This window comes from Pollicipes pollicipes, unplaced genomic scaffold, assembly GCF_011947565.3.
Source record: "Pollicipes pollicipes isolate AB1234 unplaced genomic scaffold, Ppol_2.1 Scaffold_4881;HRSCAF=5763_pilon_pilon_pilon, whole genome shotgun sequence".
NCBI lineage: Eukaryota > Metazoa > Arthropoda > Thecostraca > Pollicipedomorpha > Pollicipedidae > Pollicipes > Pollicipes pollicipes.
The window spans coordinates 37,456,815-37,476,378 of record NW_023596576.1 but is presented as its reverse complement, the minus strand read 5'-3'; the positions used below and the strand labels follow the sequence as shown (position 1 = coordinate 37,476,378).

Sequence of the window (19,564 nt, the reverse complement as noted above, 5' to 3'; positions counted from 1 at the left end):
GCCAGGGGCGCCGCCGCCGGCCACCGGCCACGGTCACGCGGGAGGCCGGGCGCTGGCCAGGGGCGCCGCCGCCGGCCACCGGCCACGGTCACGCGGGAGGCCGGGCGCGGGGCCGGCTGATACCAGCCAAGACCGGCCGCCGTGGCCGGTGGCCGGGCCACGGGCCCAGCCATAGGCCAGCGTCGTGGTCAGTCCCTCACTCCAGCTGCCGCGCAATGGAAACAGCTTGCTAAGTGCCGGTACTTGGGAGGGTGGACATTCCGCGTGGCATCCAAACCACCTCAAGATGCTCCGCCAGACCGACGGGGAGAAAGGTGCTTAAGATGACCACAAACCGGTCGGACGTGGCAGAACACTGCACTTGAAGCCTTACTCGACAGCAGAGATACGGACAGCACTCCGTCACCCCAACTGTGTGCACATTGGACTTGGCGGCACAGGAGGGCTGAAGACACACCGCCCACTCCACGGCAGATCAGGCCTGCTCTGTGGCGCGGTGGTGAAGGTGCAGCCGGCCGGCTCGGTCGGCTCGGTTCACTGTGTTCCGATCTACCCCATACCGTGTCGAACCTGCCCTGTCATGCCCTAGCCTAGCCTAGCCTAGCCTAGCCTAGCCTGCTTTTTCCTGCCCGCCCTAGCCTAGCCTAGCCTAGCCTGCTTTGTCCTGCCTGCCCTAGCCTAGCCTAGCATAGCCTGCCCTGCTCTCCCCCTGCCCTGCCCTGCCCTGCCCTGCCCTGCCCTGCCCTGCCTTCCCTGCCCTGCCCTGCCCTGCCTTGCTGCCTGCCTTGCCTTGCCTGCTGCCTTGCCTTGCCTGCCTTGCCTTGCCTGCCCTGCCCTGCCCTGCCCTGCCCTGCCTGCCCTGCCCTGCCCTGCCCTGCCCTGCCCTGCCCTGCCCTGCCCTGCCCTGCCCTGCCCGCCCTGCCCTGCCCTGCCCGCACCTGATCTCACCTGACCAGGCCCACCCCACGACCCCACGCAAGTGTCCGGTGTCGGCAAGCTGAGCACGGCCGCCCCAGGTTACCACCGTCCAAAACAAGACGGGTAAAAACGCTTCTAGGCCTTGGAACGCACATCCCCATCAGTGGCCACGTCGATTCGGGCCGACGACAGTCTGTCCCTCCCCGCGCGGCCCCTCTCCGGCTGCCGTCCCGTGCCCAGTCGACCCCTCAGCACATGGCGCGCTCCATCCACTGTCCAGTGGCCTCCCAGCTGTGCCGGTCGGCCGGCGCTCTCCACCCAGTCGCGAGTTTGGCCGGGCCCCGCGACACACGGCCTCGTCGTTTGGACGCGCTGGCCGCCGCCGCCGCCAGCTGGTGACGTCATACGCCGCCGCCGCCAGCCGACCCGGGCGGCGAGCCGGGCGCCCCCGCGTCGGCGCCCGGCGGCGCCGCCGGCCCGCCTCCCGGAGCCGCAGCGCCGCCGGTCATACCCCGGCCTGGCGCCGCCCCTGCCGGCGGCCGGCTCAGGCGAGCGGCGCCGTCAGCGCGCGTCACGCGATAATTGGGGAGTCACGGGACGGCCGAGATGCCGGCAGCGCCGTCGCTCGCGGGGTGGCGGCCGTCGACAGGGGAGCGAGTACCGCTCGCCACCGCCCGCCGACAACAGCGGCTTTGTGCGGGCGGTGCGCCTCTCTTGGTCGGCGACGTGGAGTGATCCACGCGCTGACAGATGCCGCACTACTCGGTGTAAGGAGCCAGGCAACGTAGACTGTTCAAGGGCAATAGGGAGACTGCTCAGGGAGATACAGCCGATATCGCCCGGGCCAACAAACCTCGAGACATCCAACCTGCGCATGAAGGGCACGCCGCGGCAGCGTGCGGCGATGAACCGAGCTCATTTGACACTAAACTACTTTGGAGCCAAAAGGCAAACAAAGCCGGAGCGCCTTCTTCCCAGCGTCTAACACCAGACCCACGACGGCGGGCGCTGGTCTGAGACGAGCGCTCTCGTTCTTCAGGTCGAGGCCCATCACACTCGCCGACCAAAACGAGACGACCTCATGGCGAGCTGACGGCTGAAACGAGCCCCCGTGTTTTCCTCGGCGCGACCATCAATAACACTCGGCCGCGCCCTTGGCAGGCCCCGCCGGCCGCCGTCCGCTCCCTCACTCTCACCTCCATGTACGACTTGAGTGCGTGCCAGCGGCCGCGCAGGCCGTCCACCTTGCGGCGCAGGGCGTCGGCGCGCGCCACGTCTCGGCCGTGCAGGGAGTACACGAGCGTGTCGCCGCGCGAGATCAGCGTGGCCACGTCCGGCTGCAGCAGCGACACCTGCAGCTGCGCCGCCTGCCCGACACACGGCACACCTGTGGTACCCGCCGCCGCCGCACGGGCGGCGCCACCGACGCCAGCAGCCCAAAGTGCATAGCTGTGCTGGGGAGCACGCCACATCCAGTGCACGCTGTGCAAGGGCTCATGCACGCCTGATGAACGCAACACACCGCCGTGTACCACACAGCCCTCAGCAGCCCTCGCATGACAGCGTCACCAGTCACCAGGTGTTCACCAAGTGTGTACCACACCTCCGTCATCGCCCCAGCCCCGACTCACCTCGATCTCGCTGTGGCGGCGCGCGGCGACGCGCGGCTGCCGCTCCATGCCCGCCTCGACGGCGTCGATGCGCGCGATCACGGCGTCCAGTTCGGCCACGTAGCGGGCACCTCGTCGCGCTCCGGCGTGCGGCGCCGGCCGGCCGGCGGACCCTCGGTGGCGTACTTGTTGGCGAACACGTCGCCCTCGGCCTGGCCCGGCGAGCGGCCCCGTTCGGCGCTCGCGCGGCGCGCCGGCGAGCCGCCACGCGCCGACATCGCGAACGAGTTGGCGATGACGGACGACGACTCCGGCGGCGTCGCGTCGAGGCTCTGGTACTCGCTTCGCTCGCGAGATGGCTTGGTTGGCGCATGCTTGGAGGCGTTGGACGTAGCACGCGACGATTCCTGTTCAACGGAACGAAAAAGCAAGTCAGTGCTGGACCTGAAAAGAGGGCACCCGGTCGTTATCGGCATCTGAGTGTTTGTGAGGGACGCACGGCCCAGTCGCGTTCGAGTCGCGGACAATTAGTGCTCACGGCGGCCGGTGAGTGCGACACCGATCGGCGCGCGCCTGCCGCAGCCGGCACACGCGTCTGCAACCGGGGCGTACCTTGGCTCTCGCGGAATCGCGCACCTCCCTAAAGTCCCTGTCGCTGAGCGACGACGTCGAGAGGCGAAGCGAACCCTCCGACGACGAGGAGGACGAGTTCGAGTCGGAGTCGGAGTCGGAGTCGGAGTCGGAGCTGGTCACGATCTTGACGCTCCTGTCGCGCTCGAGCGCCTCGAGCGGGCCGCGCCGGTCGACGGCAGACACCAGGTCCGGCACGGGCGCGGCCCGGAGCGGGCCGCGCGTCGCGCGTCATGAGGTGGTGCGCCGGGCCGCGCTCCGTCCGCTGCACCTCCGGCTCGGCCGCCGCCGCCGGCTCCGGCTGCGGCTCCGGCTGCGGCTGCGACTCGGCTGGCGGGCCCGCGGCCGCGGCTCGGCGCCAGCGCCACGATGCGGCGCAGTGCGGCCATCTTGTCTGCGCCGCGGTGGCGACGCCGCCCAGTCGGCCGGCGGCGCGCGCTCCACACGCGTGGCCGTGAATACCTCGTCGTCAGGCGCGTCGGGCGCGCGGGGGGCATCGTGCGCGTCGGCGGCGATGGCGGGCAGGTGGCGCGCCAGCCAGGCCGGCCGCGCCCGACTGGCAGAGCGCGGCTTGGGCGTGCACCGGCGGTGGCGTGCGTGACGTCGAGCGCGCCGGCGAGGCGGCCAGCTCGGCGCTGCCCAAAGCGGAAGTAGCGCTCAGGGTCCTTGGGCGCTGGGCAGCGAGAGTCGGGCCCACGGTCACCACGCTGTCCTCGGTCAGGGGCGGGAAGTCGCGCATCGGACTGTCGCGCGGGGCTGAACGACTGTCACCGAGTTGCGCGGGCTCCACGGGCTGGCGCTCTTGTAAGTGACCAGCTTCGAAGTCGGCCGACCGCGGGCCGGGGCTGGTGCTGCCGCTGCGGCGCGCCAGAAACTCGTCGCTGCGCCGCCGGCTCTTGGCGCCAGTCAGCGAGCGCTGCGCGTCCTCCTGCGCCGCCATCTCGTACATGCGCTCGACGCTGCGGCGTCGCTTGCGCTCCAGCGTGCCCAGCAGCTGGCGGCTCTGCTCGGCCGTCTGCTCCAGGCCGCTGATGACGTCATCGAGCACCGACGACTGGCTCGATGGCGGCTGAGCGAGGCCTGCGGCTGAGGAGCGTGCGGCGGCGCGCCGTCCGCCAGGCAGGGCCGTCGGCTCGGTGGCGGCCGGCGCCGCGCCCCCCGTCACCAGCGGCGGGCGCCACCTCCATGCTGATGTATGAGATGGTGCACTTGGTCTCTTCGAGCTCCACCAGCCGCCTGGGCGGCGTCGGGTAGGGCAGCGTGACCACCACGCTGACCTCGGCCGGCTCGGGTCAGGTCACGCTGCTTCCGCTCGATGGTCTGCAGGAACTCGGTTTCGCGCGTGAACGGCGACAGACGCTCGCGCCGCCGCGCGGGCCGCCCTACTGCAAACAACGACAACGGTTTGGCTCCCGCTCGGGCGGAGGCCGTGTCGGCGGCGGAGTCGGCGGCGGTGTTGGGCGCAGGAGCGGACGGCCACAGGCGTTCCCGAGGGCGAGCAGACAGCGACAGGCCAGACCAGCGCCCCACAGACCACCAGCAGACGAAGGAAGCCACGCCCGGCCGGGGCTCCGACCGGCGCCGCCAGCGCTGGCCGGCTCCGGACGGGACGCGCACCGAGCGCCGGGTTCGGACCCGCCCCGGCGCTCGAGCCCGGCGCGCGGACCAGGCGCCGCCGACACCCTGACGGACCACACTGCCCCGGCCGCGCGCGTCGGACAAAGCCCCCGCGACCGCGCGGACCGGACCAGGCTCGCTGGACGAGCGAGAGCGCCGCGGCCCGCCGGCGCCCAGACAGGGAGAGAAAGCGGAAGTCCCGAGCACAGAGCGGACGGAGTGCGAGCGTGCCGACACCGGGTCTGGCCCGAGGAGCGGCGCTGGGTGAGACGGCGTGAGTGGGGCCGGGCCGGCTTGACGGGCCGCGGGGCGGGGGGAGGGGCGCACGTGCCAGCACGCTCGCGGCCCGCCCCCCGGACCGCCGCTGCAGCGCGGCCCAGCCCGTGCAGTTAGAGCCTCGGTTGCAGACGCGTGCGCGGCGGGCGCCGCATTGTGCGCGGGGTCGGCGCGTGACCGGAGACGGCATGCCGTTAGCGCGGCGCGCGCGGCCCGCTCCCATGCCGGCTCCGCGGGACATGCTGGCCCGTGTTACTGGCGCATGCCCGGCGGGTTATCGCAGCACAAACAGCGCGTGCGTCAGACCGTCCCACACACAATGGCCAGCGGGACGATATGCAAGCGAAGCGACACAGAGCACATCACATCGGAACACGGAAACAACGGCTGATGTCAATAACATTTACGCATTTCCAAGAGGGCTGGGCCGGAGGGCCAACTGAACTATCCACCCTCCCCCATCATGTTAAAAAAACTCTGAGCCGACTTCAACAAGCTTATAACCGATAAACCGACCATGAAACACAAGCTAAATGGGTGCAGTTTGCCATAAAGTAGCTTGTCACGACCTGTTCCACTGACGTAAGATGCCTTGTAAATTGGCCACTTCCGCTGAAGAATGTTTTCCTAGTAACTCCAGATGCTTGAGAAATCCTGCGATGCGATGCTAAGAGGTCGATAACCGCCGACACTCACAAACAGCTGCAACGGGGGTCATCCGAGTTGAGTCCCCCAAAGGCTATATTTTGGCTAATTCTTGCCAGTGAACGCAGATAAGACCAATGCCCGCTTTTCATAAAATAGGCGATCAGCTCTTCTCTCCCCTCCCCCCCCCCCCCCCTGCCCCTCTCCAGGTCTCGCGCCTCTGCTCAGAGGCTCTCCTGAATCGGCGCAACGTGCCTGCCGTCTTGCACCTTGTTTAAATAAGATTCCATTATCGGTTCTGGGCGCAAAAACCTCCCCAAAAAACTTAAGAACACACTCAAACTGGCAGACGCTGATAACAACCTCGTCCACAAAACGACCACAGCCAAACCAACGCCGATGGCGCCTGGCATCGCCTATAACGCATCGAAAGAGCCGCATGTCGCGCATTACCCGCGCCGCTCCGTCACACGACGCGGGAGCGCCAGGCCACGTCCGGCGCCACGGACGACCGCACGGGCCGCCCACGCGCTGCAATCGCACCGGAACCGAGCGTGCCCTGCAGGACCGTCCGGCCGCGGAGCAGGGGCTCGCACCGGACGGGGTTCGGATGATGACATCTCGGGCGGGAGCGGGCTGGGACCGAGCGTGCCCTGCAGGACCGTCCGGCCGCGAAGCAGGGGCTCGCGCCGGACGGGGTTCGGATGATGACATCTCGGGCGGGAGCGGGCTGGGACCGAGCGCACCCTGTAGACCGTACGGCCGCGGAGCAGGGGCTCGCACCGGACGGGGTTCGGATGATGACATCTCGGGCGGGAGCGGGCTGGGACCGAGCATAGCCTGGGGACCGTCCGGCCGCGGAGCATGGGCTCGCGCCGGACGGGGTTCGGATGATGATATCTCGGGCGGGAGCGGGCTGGGACCGAGCGTGCCCTGCAGGACCGTCCGGCCGCGGAGCAGGGGCTCGCGCCGGACGGGGTTTGGGCGATGGCATCTCGGGCGGGAGCGGGCTGGGACCGAGCGTGCCCTGCAGGGCCGTCCGGCCGCGGAGTAGGGGCTCGCACCGGACGGGGTTTGGGCGATGACATCTCGAGTGGGAGCGGGCTGAGGCCGTCACGCCAGCGAACCCGCCCATGCGACCTTCAAACAGCACCCCCCAGCTTGGTTTGGTGCGTAACACGAATGGCTCTAGAAGTAAAATGCTCCGCGCCCTGGTCCCCCGTGTTGGCACACACCGGACAGCTGTACCATTCTGCAACGTGGACACGGACCGGCCGACCCGTGTGCTCCAAAGGGCTGGATGGGTTTATAGTAGCGGAGTGCTGAAATGACCTCCACGGCGCTAATGACGCCGTAAACACGGATAAGATCACTGAGTGTTCCCCGAAGCTGTTCTGTGTGAAGTAAGGCGCCTGGCAACAACCACTCTCCACGCTAGCCCGGGGGGGCGGGGTGTCTCAGTTCGACCTGCAGCCGATAGAGCCGTCTGATCCTGTTGAGCTCGTGCGGCTCGGTCTCCAGTCGCATTGGGCACCTCATCACGTGCAGCGTCGATCAGCGTCACAGCTGAGCCCCAACCCCATAAATCAACCTACAATCGCTGTTTGTTCAGTGCGAATAAAAACATCGGTCCGATCGGGGCGACCGCGTGACCTGCAGCGGCCGTTATGTGTTTTGCACGGTGCACACCGACGACGCCTCTCTCACGTGCAGCCCAACCGCAGTCACATGTCATCCATTTGCATCCGGGCGCTGCGGAGAAGAAATGCAGACCGTGACGCTTACCGCGTGCGGATTGAGTTCGGTTTTCTGCACAGCACCGCCGATTCGGCCACAACTTTGCGAGGAAGTGCCCGGAACTAGCCGGCTGGGATAAGACACACGCTAAAGACGGTCACAGGCGGAAACTTTGCGTCCTCTCCAACACAGACTTTGATTTATAGTTTCTGTTTTAGTGATCTCCTAGTCTCTTCTTGCCCTGTGATTATGATACAGCACATAATGCCCTCCCGCCCCCCGCCCCCCCCCCCCCCAACGAAACACAAGAGAGGGAAAACTTCTTCCATGTCAGCAAACTTCGCTGAGTGTAACCTATTCGGCGTTTCGCGCCGCAATCACCGGTTGCGCTCACCCTACACCCGAGTCTGGCCTCGGGGGGGGGGGGGGGGGGGGGGCGATGCGTGCGTCCCAGGCACATGAATGAGGTACTTGGCTCACTTAAAACGCACATCAAGCCAGGACAACCGGTCCCATTGGACCGACCAGGGCTCGCCTCGACGAGCGCTCAGCCACGGCAGTGTGACCGCGCCGCCCTGACCGGGTCCGACAGCGCAGCCCGACACATCGCGAGCGATCATCGGCGACATGCAGCGACAAGGCAAGCGGAGGAAGAGCGGCGAGGCCGTCACCGCAGCGCAGCGGCTTGTTTACCGAGCCCGCCCCGCACCCACACTCTGTCAGCGGCCGACGAGCGCCGGCAGCCGGCCACCGACGGGGACCGGGACCGGCGGGCGGCCGCACGGGCCGCGCACGCCGCCCTACATGGTGCGGGAGCTGTACAGGGCGCACGGCGACAGCGGCGAGTGTGCAGGCCAAGCGGGAGCGGGTCGAATCAGCGGACAATCAGCAGGCACAGCGGGCCAGGCAGGCAGCGGCACCCTCCCGGCCCAACGACGACCGCAGCGCCGACACCGCCGTCCGCCGGCTTCGGCCGGCCGGCCCGGCCCGGCCCGGGGCGGGCGCACCGGCCACTCAAAAGGTCCGACCAAGGCCGACCGGGCGCGCCACGGCCCGGCTGTCCGCTGACCTCACGAGGACGCCGGCCGTCACTGCTGCACACTCGGAGGAGGCGGGGCGGAGCGTTCACCGCTCCGGGCGTCGCGCCGACGCCGCGGCCGGGCGCGTCCCCTCGACACTGGCGCGACACTGGCGGCGTCTGCCGTCCGCGGCGCCCGCTGCTCGCAGGCCGGGACGGGGCGGGGCGCGCCGGTGGCCGCGTCAGCGTCGCGACGCTCAATTAGCAGCCGTCCGCGTGGCGCGCGCGCCGCTGCCGCGCGTCGGCCGGCCGCGCCGCTGCACGACGCTGCACTGTCCAGCGGCGGCCGTGAGTCAGAGCACGGCGGAGGCCAGTCGCCGACGGCGGAGGGCGGCCCCTGCAGCCGGCACACTGCCGCCGGCCGCGACGCCGCCCCGGCTGCCGTCCAATTACGCCGACCTCACCGGGCCGCGAGGCGTAACTCACCGCACCGGACGGCCAAGGCGCATCGGGCATGGGCGTCACGTACCACGAATTAAAAGTAATCACGCGCGGGCAGCGGGCGACGACTGGGCGCGAAGGCAGGGCAAGAGGCTGAGAACGAGGCTACAAGGGGCCGGTGGAGAGCCCGGCGGGGGAAGAGGTGGGGGAGGGGAGCGACGGGGAAGCGAAGCTGCGAGATTTAAGGGCTAGGAGAGCGAAGAAAAGGATTCGAAAGAACCCTTCTAAATGAACATCCCGCATCGCATTGCACTACGATATGTCTATCCGGATTATGATTTCCTGGCGACACATCCAGAGCTGCTCACAGTGGAACGGTGTTCAGGTCGGTGAAACCCAATTAATTAATCAAATAAATTAAGTTACTTCAAAAAGGACGATCTCCTTCCGCTTCGCAAGCCTTCGACATCTCATCTTATGTTTTACTAGTGTGAAAATGATAAGAAGACATTCGTGACAGCGGCGTCGGAAGAACAGTGCAGCATTGGTGCGCAGGCTGCATGTTCAAAGCACCTTTTCTCTGCCGAGGATAACCAGAAGCCTCTGTGGATGCAACATGAAGCCCAGTAGGTCGCTACTCCAGCGACCACCAGACTGCCCGACCAGCCGACAGCACACAAGGAAGCACCAAGCCCGCACCAGGCCGCCCTCCCGCGGGCGACGCCACAGACCGCAGACCAAGAGCCGCCCAGCCACACGCTCCACGACAAGCCCGGAGCCGACGCTGATCACAAAGCCCAGAGCCGGCTGGTCCCGGTGCGGGGCTGCTGATGACACCAGCCCCCGCTGACGTCACCGGCCGGAAAGCAGGGCGTGACGGCAGCCCCGGACATTTCAGCGGTGCTCCCAGAGACACGTCAACTTCAGGGCAAATACAACAACGGACCGCGCCGGCGCAATGGCATGGACTGTTTGTCTCTCAATCATAACAATGAACCACACATCGAAAACACTTATGCAAACAAGTCATGTGATGATTTAGCCATATTCAGCAGCCTGCTCTACCGAGAGGAGTCGAGCATTGTTTACTCCTTTTATAGACTGAATGACATTTCGATCGCTGATGTAACCAAAAGCATGTCACGAATGCGATACATATGCCACTTCGCTAAATTTATCAGATCATGCCGCCGCGAGGTCACTTTTTAATTGGTTCTTTAATAATACTATCTTATTCCTTGACCAAAGTGGCGACGCAGGACGTGGTGGTTGTCATGATTTTTGGAGCTGTTTTAGTACTGAGCCACCATGATGTGGCAGCTGCATGATGTCGACAAGCGGCGCGTTGGTGTAATCTCGGTGTTGTGCCATTCGTCACCTTCACTTCCAATTGGGTCTGTTAACATTTGTAGTTAAATGATGTCACCAGCCAGTTTGAATTCTTAACACTGCCCACGCATGCGGATCTATGCCTCAGCCTATCCCTCGACCTTTTTGGCTATTTTTCCAGAACCATACCAGAATGTTTGAAATTTGAAGAACGTTCCATTTTCAGAAAGTGTGCGATTTTGACGCCTCTTTTCGCGGCTCCCAAAGCATGTCCAAGCAAAGCAAGTCCTGGGGCGAGTCCCAAAGAAAAAGCATGTTATGGAGCGGGTCCGAGAGAGAGCGTGTTCTGGGGCGGGTCCCAAAGAAAAGCATGTTATGGAGCGGGTCCGAGAGAGAGCGTGTTCTGGGGCAGGTCCCAGAGAAAAACATGTTATGGAGCGGGTCCGAGAGAGAGAGAGAGAGAAAGAGCGTGTTCTGTCTTCCCAAAGGTAGTTTCGCCGTAGCGGTAGACGTTGGGGCGGTTGAAGCATGTTCTGGGGCCCGGTACACCCAATAAATTATCACAATATTGTCTCATTCCAGAACGGTCATTCTGAAGCTTTTGCTATTGCGCACCAAGAATGTAAAACGGGCGATTATATTTATGGGTAACATTAGTACCTGTTTGCTCGGCAATTTATCATCGATTTAAGTTTTTTGGTCGTATGAGTTTAGGGCGAAAAAACAACAGCAGGGATATGAGCTTGTCACTTAAAAACCTAATAACACACTGTGCTATATCATGGTCCGGTACAGTAACAACCCGCAACGCTAATAACAGAGCCAGTTTACAGGTCACCCGTGAAGGGCGGTCGGCAGCATCTGCAAAAGCCCGGCCTGCATCATGATGTCGGAGCATGACAAGTGAGGCCGAACTCTCTCCAAGGCGGCCTCATGACCCCGCACCAGCTGAGCCCAAAGTCAACACAAACATTGGCTTGCCAGTGAGCGCCGGCAAAGTCTCAAAGTCCGAACCGTCCTTGCCGTGTCTAGAACGGAAAACCTCTTGTGAAGGCGGAGGCTGCGCCCATTTAATGTCCGGATAAACGTCCGTTATCGGCAATCATCATGACTAACAACCCGACTGTTATTCTGATGCCTTTGTTCACAACTTATTTTTGTTGTCTTGTTGCTATGCTTATATCACGTGAATAATATCGCGTGTTGTGGCCTGCACACGTATTGTTGATGCCTCCATGACAGTACGTCCTAGGCCGAGACTGAAGGGTTCTCATTAGCAGGACCACTCGGGTAGTGGGGGTCAGACCCAAACAACTCGCCCTGTTTGTGTGAGCTCTGGTCTCAGAAGGTTCAGGTGCCCGCAATCAGATGTGGCTCTGATTACGTAATAATGGTACATTGCAAGGAATGGATCACCTTTTCCAAGTAATTCTGGGCAAAGTAACTATCAGTTTACTTACATCCAGACCGATACCAAAACCAAACCCGATCCACAAAAAGCAACACGAGGCTGTCTCTGGCAAAAACTTTACAGTTTGCAATTCAGGGTGTGTTCCTGTTACTGGTGTTACATCTAACGCAACGTCCCTCCGATTTGGATCTCAAGACTGAGCCGCTAAAAACACCTACAAGCCGTCAACGGTTACACCAAGTAATCGCTTCAGTGCACCTAACTCTGTTCGGTCGGATCTCCTTCGCGATACCACAGCACCCTGATACAGTTTCACATGAACTCCGACTGCAACAGCCGCATAGGAACAAGGCCAATCCCCGCAAGAGTCAATGCCCGTGTTTCCCGTCCACACCCACACTGAGCGTAACCGGCAGGAATCGCGCAGCTGGCGCAAGTCGTGTCTGGCAGATTTCGCCACGGCTTCCGCACAGCTGCCAGATCTGGGCTGATTACTAACCGCGAAGTTAACTGCGAGATGGGCATGGCAGTGCATTGGTCCGTGCCATGACTGCCGGTATGGATCAGGTGCGTTCTTGTGGACGCGTTTCACTCTGTGTGTGGCGCGGCAGCGTATGATGGGTCCCACCACGACGTCCCATGGCCGGACCACTTCAGCGGCGGCGCAGGCCCGCGCGCCGCGCCGGGCCGGACCGGGCCGGGACCTACCTGCACCTTGTCGTGCACCTGCAGCCAGCGGGCGTTCAGCTCGGACATCATGGAGGAGACGCTCTGCTCGCACTGCGTCAGCGCCAGCTGGGCGGCCGTCTGGCGCGCCGCCGCCAGCTGAGACTGACGCTCCGGCAGCTGGCGCTCCAGCTCCTGAGACCGGCAGACGGCACACAGGTCACGGCACAGGTCACCGCACAGGTCAACGCACACGTCATGGCACAGGTCAAGGCACAGGTCACGCCACAGGTCGCGACGGCACTCTAAGAGACAGTAAATTGACACAAGGATTGACAGCACGGCAGCGATCGGAGCTGAGTGGACTGACGTTTGTCAACGAAAATACCTGCCACAAAATATAACGGTAGCACAGTGTGTACACACCACTTCATACATCCGTGGTTGCAAAACGCATCCGTCTAGTGTGGACAAACGGGGCGGAACGGAATGTTTACGTATGAAATCTTCCGTACTGCAAATCCACCAGTGTCCAATGACGTCATCTATTTGGCTCGTGTATAATAAATCCATTCGCCGTCCCACAAACAAATCTTCTGGCCCATGAGCCCGAGCCTGAGCCTGAGCTAGTGTATGGCACGTCAGCACCTCTTGAGACAGGGATATAACGCTTCTACGAGTCGCGGCTCTCTAAATGTTTAAGGTGTCTAGTCACTTCCTACAACGTTAAGTTGTGCAATTAAATCCATTTGCATAATTCAACTATCCCCGATGCGTGCACCGACGGCGAGAAAAGTACTTGACGACCACCAGATTCGGTTGCAGTCTCATAGGTGAATGTAACAAAGGTTCTCCGCCCCATAACTCCAGGCATCTACAAGCAAGTCCAAACCTCTGGGCCCGAATGTGGACTTAAGCGACAGAGAGCAACGTAAAAGCAAAGTAAATGTTTGCTGACGCCTGAAGCGAATGCCAATTCCTTGGAACGTCACGAGCGTAAAACGAGCTTCGTACCTCAACTTTCTCATCACTTTCGGTGTCCTTGTCGGCATGTTGTAACCATTTTTCTAAGTCGTTCAAATCAGCCTCGAAATCGGACAGTTGGGCTTCACTCTCAGCTTTTTTCTCCTGAAAAGGACAGTTAATTTCAACATGTCATGTGGGCATCATGACAGGTTACACTGAGCACCGTCTCCTACGAGAGTCACACCACGAGCGGTCAGGTGAAACGACACCTACTCGGCGGGTTACGGCGGCACGCGGCAAGCCGGCACTCAAATTCAAGACCGAGGTTAGGGAAGTGCAAATAACCAAATTAATCGCAGTGCGATTTGTACACAACGATCATCCCAAATACGATAATGAGCTTAGCCCAGATTAATGGCATGCCAATAGCATACTCATTAGGCCGTCGAATCTCGCGAAAATAAAGGCAATGTCCATTAATCACCACACACAAGAAAACAAGGGCAAACACGCCAGAAAGGCGATATCCACTAATCCAAACGTGCGCCAGACAACACTCGGCTTCGGAGGCGATGTCCATTCCGTTGTCACCTTCATACTGTGAGCAGCAGCAGACGGAAGGGGGGGAAGGGGGGGTGGCGGTAGCTGACACAAGCAGCCAGGCTGCGAACGGCAGGCGGAGGAGGGCGGAGGGGGGAGGGGGGGGGGGGTGACAACGACTGATACAGGCAGCCCAGCTGCGAGCGGCAGGCGAAGGAGGGGGGGGGGGGGGGTAATGGCGGCTGAAACAGGTAGCCCGCTGTGAGCAGCAAGCGGTAAGGCGGGGGGAGGGGGCGACGGCGGGTGACACGAGTAGCCCGGCTGTGAGCAGCAGGAGGTGGGGGCGACGCTGGCTCACCTGCACGTGTCGGGTGCGGCTGGCCAGCCTGCCCTGCAGGCTCCTCCAGTCGGCGCGCACGCGGTCCAGGCGGCGACGCAGCTCCGAGCCGTCCGGCGCCGCCGCGTCAGGCGGCCCGAGCGCGGCCAGCGCCGCCTGTCGGCGCGTCGCCTCCTCGGCCAGCCGGCGGCAGGTGGCCGCCTCCTCGGGCCAGCGGCAGCGCTCGCCGCGCGCCTCGCAGGCCGCCAGCTCGTCGGCCGCCTCGGTCAGCCACTGCTCGAGCGGCGGCAGCCGCTGCGCCGCGCGCAGCCGCCACTCCAGGCCCGACTTGGCCTCCGGGATACGGCACCCGAGCTGCCGCCGGGAAGGGCGTCATCAGACAACGCGCCTGATAGACTCACGCCAACGCAACATCCATTTCACTCAACGGCACCACACAGGCAGCGGGCGCGTTGACATTTCATCGAAACACGTCGGAGAGGGACGGAGCTGACCGTGACCTCTCCCTCAGCCACCGTCCCCCTGCCCCGCGGGCCGTTACCACTGGGCGGGAGCCGTCGGTCGGCCGCGCCCACGCCGCCCTCGCTCGGCCGGCGGCCGTACCTGGTTGTACAGGGCCTTGAGCCGGTCCAGCCTGGCGGTGAGCTGCTCAGGCTGGTCCCAGGCGGTGTCTTCCACGGCCTTGCGACCGGTACGGATCACGTACTCCACCTCAGGCTTCAGCTCGCTCAGCAGCTGGTACAGGTGCTGCCGGTACAGTCACACCGCTCAGCCGGGAACGGTGCGGGGACGGCCCGTCACCAAACAACGCCGCCGCACGCGCTGGTCGCGCCCCTGCCGCTGCAGTCCACATCGGTGCAAAACTACCCACAGGTTCCAAGGTGAAGACAAGGCGAGATCACACCGACCATGACACCCCGTGCCTGTATCAGAACGCTTATGTGACATCTTAGGGGGCGGCCGATAAACCGATCCGTCTGCCTAATCCTACATCCTACACCGGTCCGCTACATCTTGCATCCTATATCCGCCCGCTACGTCCTACATCCTACGCCTGTCCGCTACATCCGCTCCAGTTCTGATGATGATTGGCGTTTTAGGGCGCGCCGACATCTGAGGTCCTTTTGCGCCCTCCGCTCCGGTTCGGCGGCAACTGAGCGGCAGTTACCCAGCACCGGCGTCCATCGGCGTCAGCCCTCACCAGGCAGCGGTCCATCTGCTGCTGAATCCGCTCCGGCTCGGCCGTGTCCTGCTCGGCGTCGGCCGCCTCACGCTCGACGCCAGCCAGTCGCTCTGCCACCGCGGTCAGTCGCGGCTCCAGGTCCTCGGGTCGCTGGCAGCGGGCGTACTCGCCGCGCACCTCGGCGTACGTGTCCTGCGGAGCACCGGCGTCCCCGCGTCACCGGCGCGCCTCACCCTCAGTCTCACGCCCGCGCCCACACGCTCAGCACCCCGACACGTGGGGATCGTGTAGACACCACTGAAGCCAAATCACGACTGGAATCACGCGCGCCTTCCTGTAGGTATAACTAGCTTTGATGCACAGTTTAGCGACAGTGACAGAGTCGCTACGCAGCATTCCCAGATGGGAAGTGACACGGGTCAACAGGGGGAGCTCCAGCGCCGGGGGAGGGGGGTCGGTGCGCTGCCGCCATACCTGGAGCACGTCCACCTGGTCCTGGAGGCGGCGGGCGGCCGGGGCGCGGCCGTCGGCCAGGTACTGCTGCGCCTGCTCGGCCAGCTGGCGCAGCAGCCGCTCGGCCGTGCTGAAGTCGGCCGACAGCTCCTGCGGCGGTGCCACGGCCGGGTACAGCGGCGGACAGCACGTGGTTGGATCACCCACCCGCAGCGGGTCGCGATCGATCGCGGGTCAGCGGGTGCGGCAGCGAGTTAGACCCAGGTGCAGTGCGGGAGACCTACAGCGGTCGGACCACGGAGAGCACGGTCGGAGGCGACAAAACACGCTCAAGACCAGAACAGAGTGGCACCACAGCGGGTCCACGCCAGGTGAAGCAGAGGGTAGTAAAGCATCACGCACTCTGACCTCTAACGGGCAAAAAGAACGCCTCAAATGATAAAAAGGACATGAACGGAGCATGGACAACAGGACAATGATGGGAGGTACCACAGCTGGCCCACGGGATACGCAGGAGGAGGTACCCATACCTCAGCGGAAACATCCTGAACACATGGCAGGTGCCACAGTGGGATCCATGTCAGATAAAGGAAGAGGTGACTGAGTAAGACTCAGTACACCAGGAGGTGCCACAGTGAGCTGAGCAAGGCACACAGGTAGGTGGGGAAGACCAGATGCGGGGCAAGGTATGCATATCCTGGGGACACACAGCACTCGGGTTTCGATCCCCGCCAAATCACCGCCCCAACCCCAAAGAACAACAACCAAGATGCTTAGAACTTAAACCGAGGCTGCGTCCAAAAAGAAACATAGTAAGACGAATCTGAACACATTATTTTGGACAGCACGTAGGCGGATTAACTATTTCTTGAGCCAGCCCTAAGACGGGCACTGTCCAAATTGCGTTAGTTCGAACAATTTGTACAAGGCAACAAACTGTTTGCGCCTGGGTTTTTTTGGGCTGGGCTCTCGCAGACAGCGCCCTTTTCGCGAGAGCCCAGCTCAAACCCAGGCGCAAACAGTTCGTTGCTGTGTCCATATTGTTTGAACTAACGCAAGTAGGTCACTGGATAAACCCTGGATATATTAGGCCATTGGATAGACCAGTACAAGGTTTCGCACACCACTCGATGGAGGTCCAACGTCCTGTCCCTTGCACTTCTTTCTCGACCTGACCGAGCCGAAAAACGCTGTCCCTAGATTTGCAATACGAAGCCTTGGATTCCACAGTGAAGGCGAAACCCGTGGAAATATTCAGCGTGTGGAACGGACATGGGATGGGGTACATCATGACAGCTGCAGGGATAATACATTAGCTTTCACTGAAATCGTCACAATTTTATCATTTCCCCACTGCAAGACGTCCGTTCCAGGGGCTTGGCAACACTAACCGTTCTCCACAGCCCCACCGTTGAAGACATATTTAAGCACATGTCATCCTCTCAACACCCAAAATCGATGTGGCAAGTCATTCACTCCACAGACTTCCAATGAATGGTCGATGAGCAGCGTGGGTCTGAACAGCTTGGTCTTCAACAAGGACGGCGATCGTGTGACAGCATGCGGTCCATAAAATATCCGGAGCAGTCATGCTTTTCAACAGCACACGTCAGCTAACAAAAAAATATCTCACGAAGCAAAAACAAAACATCGCACAAAATTAGTGCCAAACAACATAACTTCACCAGAAGCGCAAATAATCGCACTAAATCGGTCGTATCACACTTGATGGAAAGCTTTACTTCACATGAAGATGTACGTTACTTAAACGGCGCTGCCTTAAAACTAACATTCCACCATATGTACATAGATCTCTTGATTAAGCCCATACACCATCAAGCAACCAACAGCGACAACAAAAGCCTCAGCATCCACTAACAAGCTGCTTATTTAAAGCGAAATGTCTATGTCCACACAAACGCCCAACCAGGGGACACACACGCACACCCACACCCACAGGGGCCCCCGAAGCGTGTCCGGGCGGCGACGGTGCCGGCGTGGGCGTGTGTGCGCGCGTGAGGGAGGGTGCCGGGCGCGCCGGTACCTCGGCCTGGTCGTCCGGCAGCGGGCCGGCCGGGCAGGCGGCCAGCAGGCGGCGCGTGCCCGCCAGCCAGTCCAGCGTCTCCGAGAGCTGCAGCTCGTGCCGCTGGGCGGCGCCCAGGTCGGCGGCCAGCGCCGTGCGCCGCTCGGCCGCCTGTCGACACGCCAGAAGCGGCGACGCCGCTCAGCCGGGCGCGGCCAGAGCCCCGCCGCCGGCCGCGCGGAGGCCGACAGACAGAGCGGAGGCGCGGAGACGGCGCCGGGTGGACGGCACGGGGGTCGGGGGATCAGGACAGCAGGGCTGTAGTGGCCAGACGGTGCCAGGGAGGGAGAACGGCTCGCGAGGAAGAAGGCTGGAGCAACACGGGATGAGGGGACAGACGGGCAAGCTGGAGGGGAACAGGAGATCGGAGCTGAAACGGAGAGGAGTGTAGGAAGGCGATAGAGAAGAGCAGCAGAGAGCTAGCGCGACACTACGGTCCGCGAGAACGCGGAGAAATAAGCTGGTTAATCGGCTCTACGGAATGCACCATGTACAAGAGAAAGAAATGCCGGCTTAGAGAACTAACAGATATCTCCTGCCTTCATCAGTCGAGTGTTAGTAGCAGGCCAGGGCCTGTGCAAGTGTGGTGGGGCGTGCGCAGTGCAATGCGTCTGTGACAGCTTCAGCCAGGCATGATATTCTGACAGTGGCAGTATTATCGCTCCCACGGCACCATCTTCAGCAGGGTAAAATATGGCGTCAAAAATAACAAACCATAAAATTTTAAGTATGGGGAAGATGTGCTGCACAATATGAAACCAGTTTTAGCATGGAGTCAATAGGATTCAAGTGCGTCCACGATTCATGTGTATCTAAAAAATTGTAACTTCGATGATACATGCAGTCCATGGGATTTGAAGATTCGTCATTTCATTGAACTGTTGGAACGCTGTCATCAATGCTTAGTCGGAATGTGAAGACGAAGGTGCATCTTGTTGGCACATGGTATCTTTAAATCGCGTATACCACACGACACCTACAGACTTGTGTGGTCACCAGCACGAACTGAGCCGCATCCAAGTCTGAAGCTGACACGACTGTTGTGGAAGGGCGAAACGGGAGGTACGTCAAGCACTTAGTTGTGTCGGATTATACCGACACCGAACATGAGACGAACGGTCCCCTTCCCTTCAGCAGGACATTGCCCTCGAAAATTGCAAAATGTTAACGGGGGAAATTCGGCAGGGGCGTGTCCCTTCGAACTGCAACTGCCTGCCAGCGAACTCGTTCATTTCAAAATGTTAACGGGGAAGTTCGGCAGGGGCGTGTCCCTTCGAACTGCAACTGCCTGCCAGCGGACTCGTTCAGAGGGCTCGGAGCCGGCATCCGAACACAGCCGAGTGTGGGCACCTGAGTGGTAGTGCGCGTTGAGGAGCATGCGCGTGGCAGCATGCATGTGCGTGGTTTGGACGCGCGTGTCGAGCCTAACCAGGACAGGACCAAGCGTCACGGCATATATCCCCCAAAAATTCACAAAGCTAAACCCAAAAGGCGCTTCTGCGAGCCACTTTCAAACGCATTAGCCGTCCCACCAGCGGCCCAGTGCCAGACAAGCCCAAACTGACCCTACAGCGCAGGCCGCGGGCCGGGTTAGTCACAGGCGACTGAAGCAGCAGTGAGCCCCATGCGGCGGCGGCGGTCACTGACCGTGTCGCTGTAGCGTCGCCACCGGTCCACGATGTGGTCGCGGTCCGCGCGCACCTC

At 62.1% G+C, this 19,564-nt stretch overlaps 1 protein-coding gene across 1 annotated transcript in view; it reads right to left on the bottom strand.

The window, feature by feature from the left end:
• Positions 1 to 13,464: 13,464 nt before the first annotated feature.
• The window catches only part of LOC119100338 (dystrophin), a 43,628-nt gene continuing 37,528 nt past the window's right edge, over positions 13,465 to 19,564 (bottom strand). Inside the window, exons 23-28 of the mRNA XM_037223441.1 lie at positions 19,508 to 19,564; positions 15,799 to 15,927; positions 15,343 to 15,516; positions 14,745 to 14,888; positions 14,369 to 14,495; positions 13,465 to 13,493 (exon numbers count right to left, since the gene is read on the bottom strand). The exon at positions 19,508 to 19,564 is cut by the window's right edge and continues 96 nt beyond it. Coding sequence (XP_037079336.1) covers positions 13,465 to 13,493; positions 14,369 to 14,495; positions 14,745 to 14,888; positions 15,343 to 15,516; positions 15,799 to 15,927; positions 19,508 to 19,564 — 660 coding nt within the window. The remainder of the gene's footprint in view (positions 13,494 to 14,368; positions 14,496 to 14,744; positions 14,889 to 15,342; positions 15,517 to 15,798; positions 15,928 to 19,507) is intronic.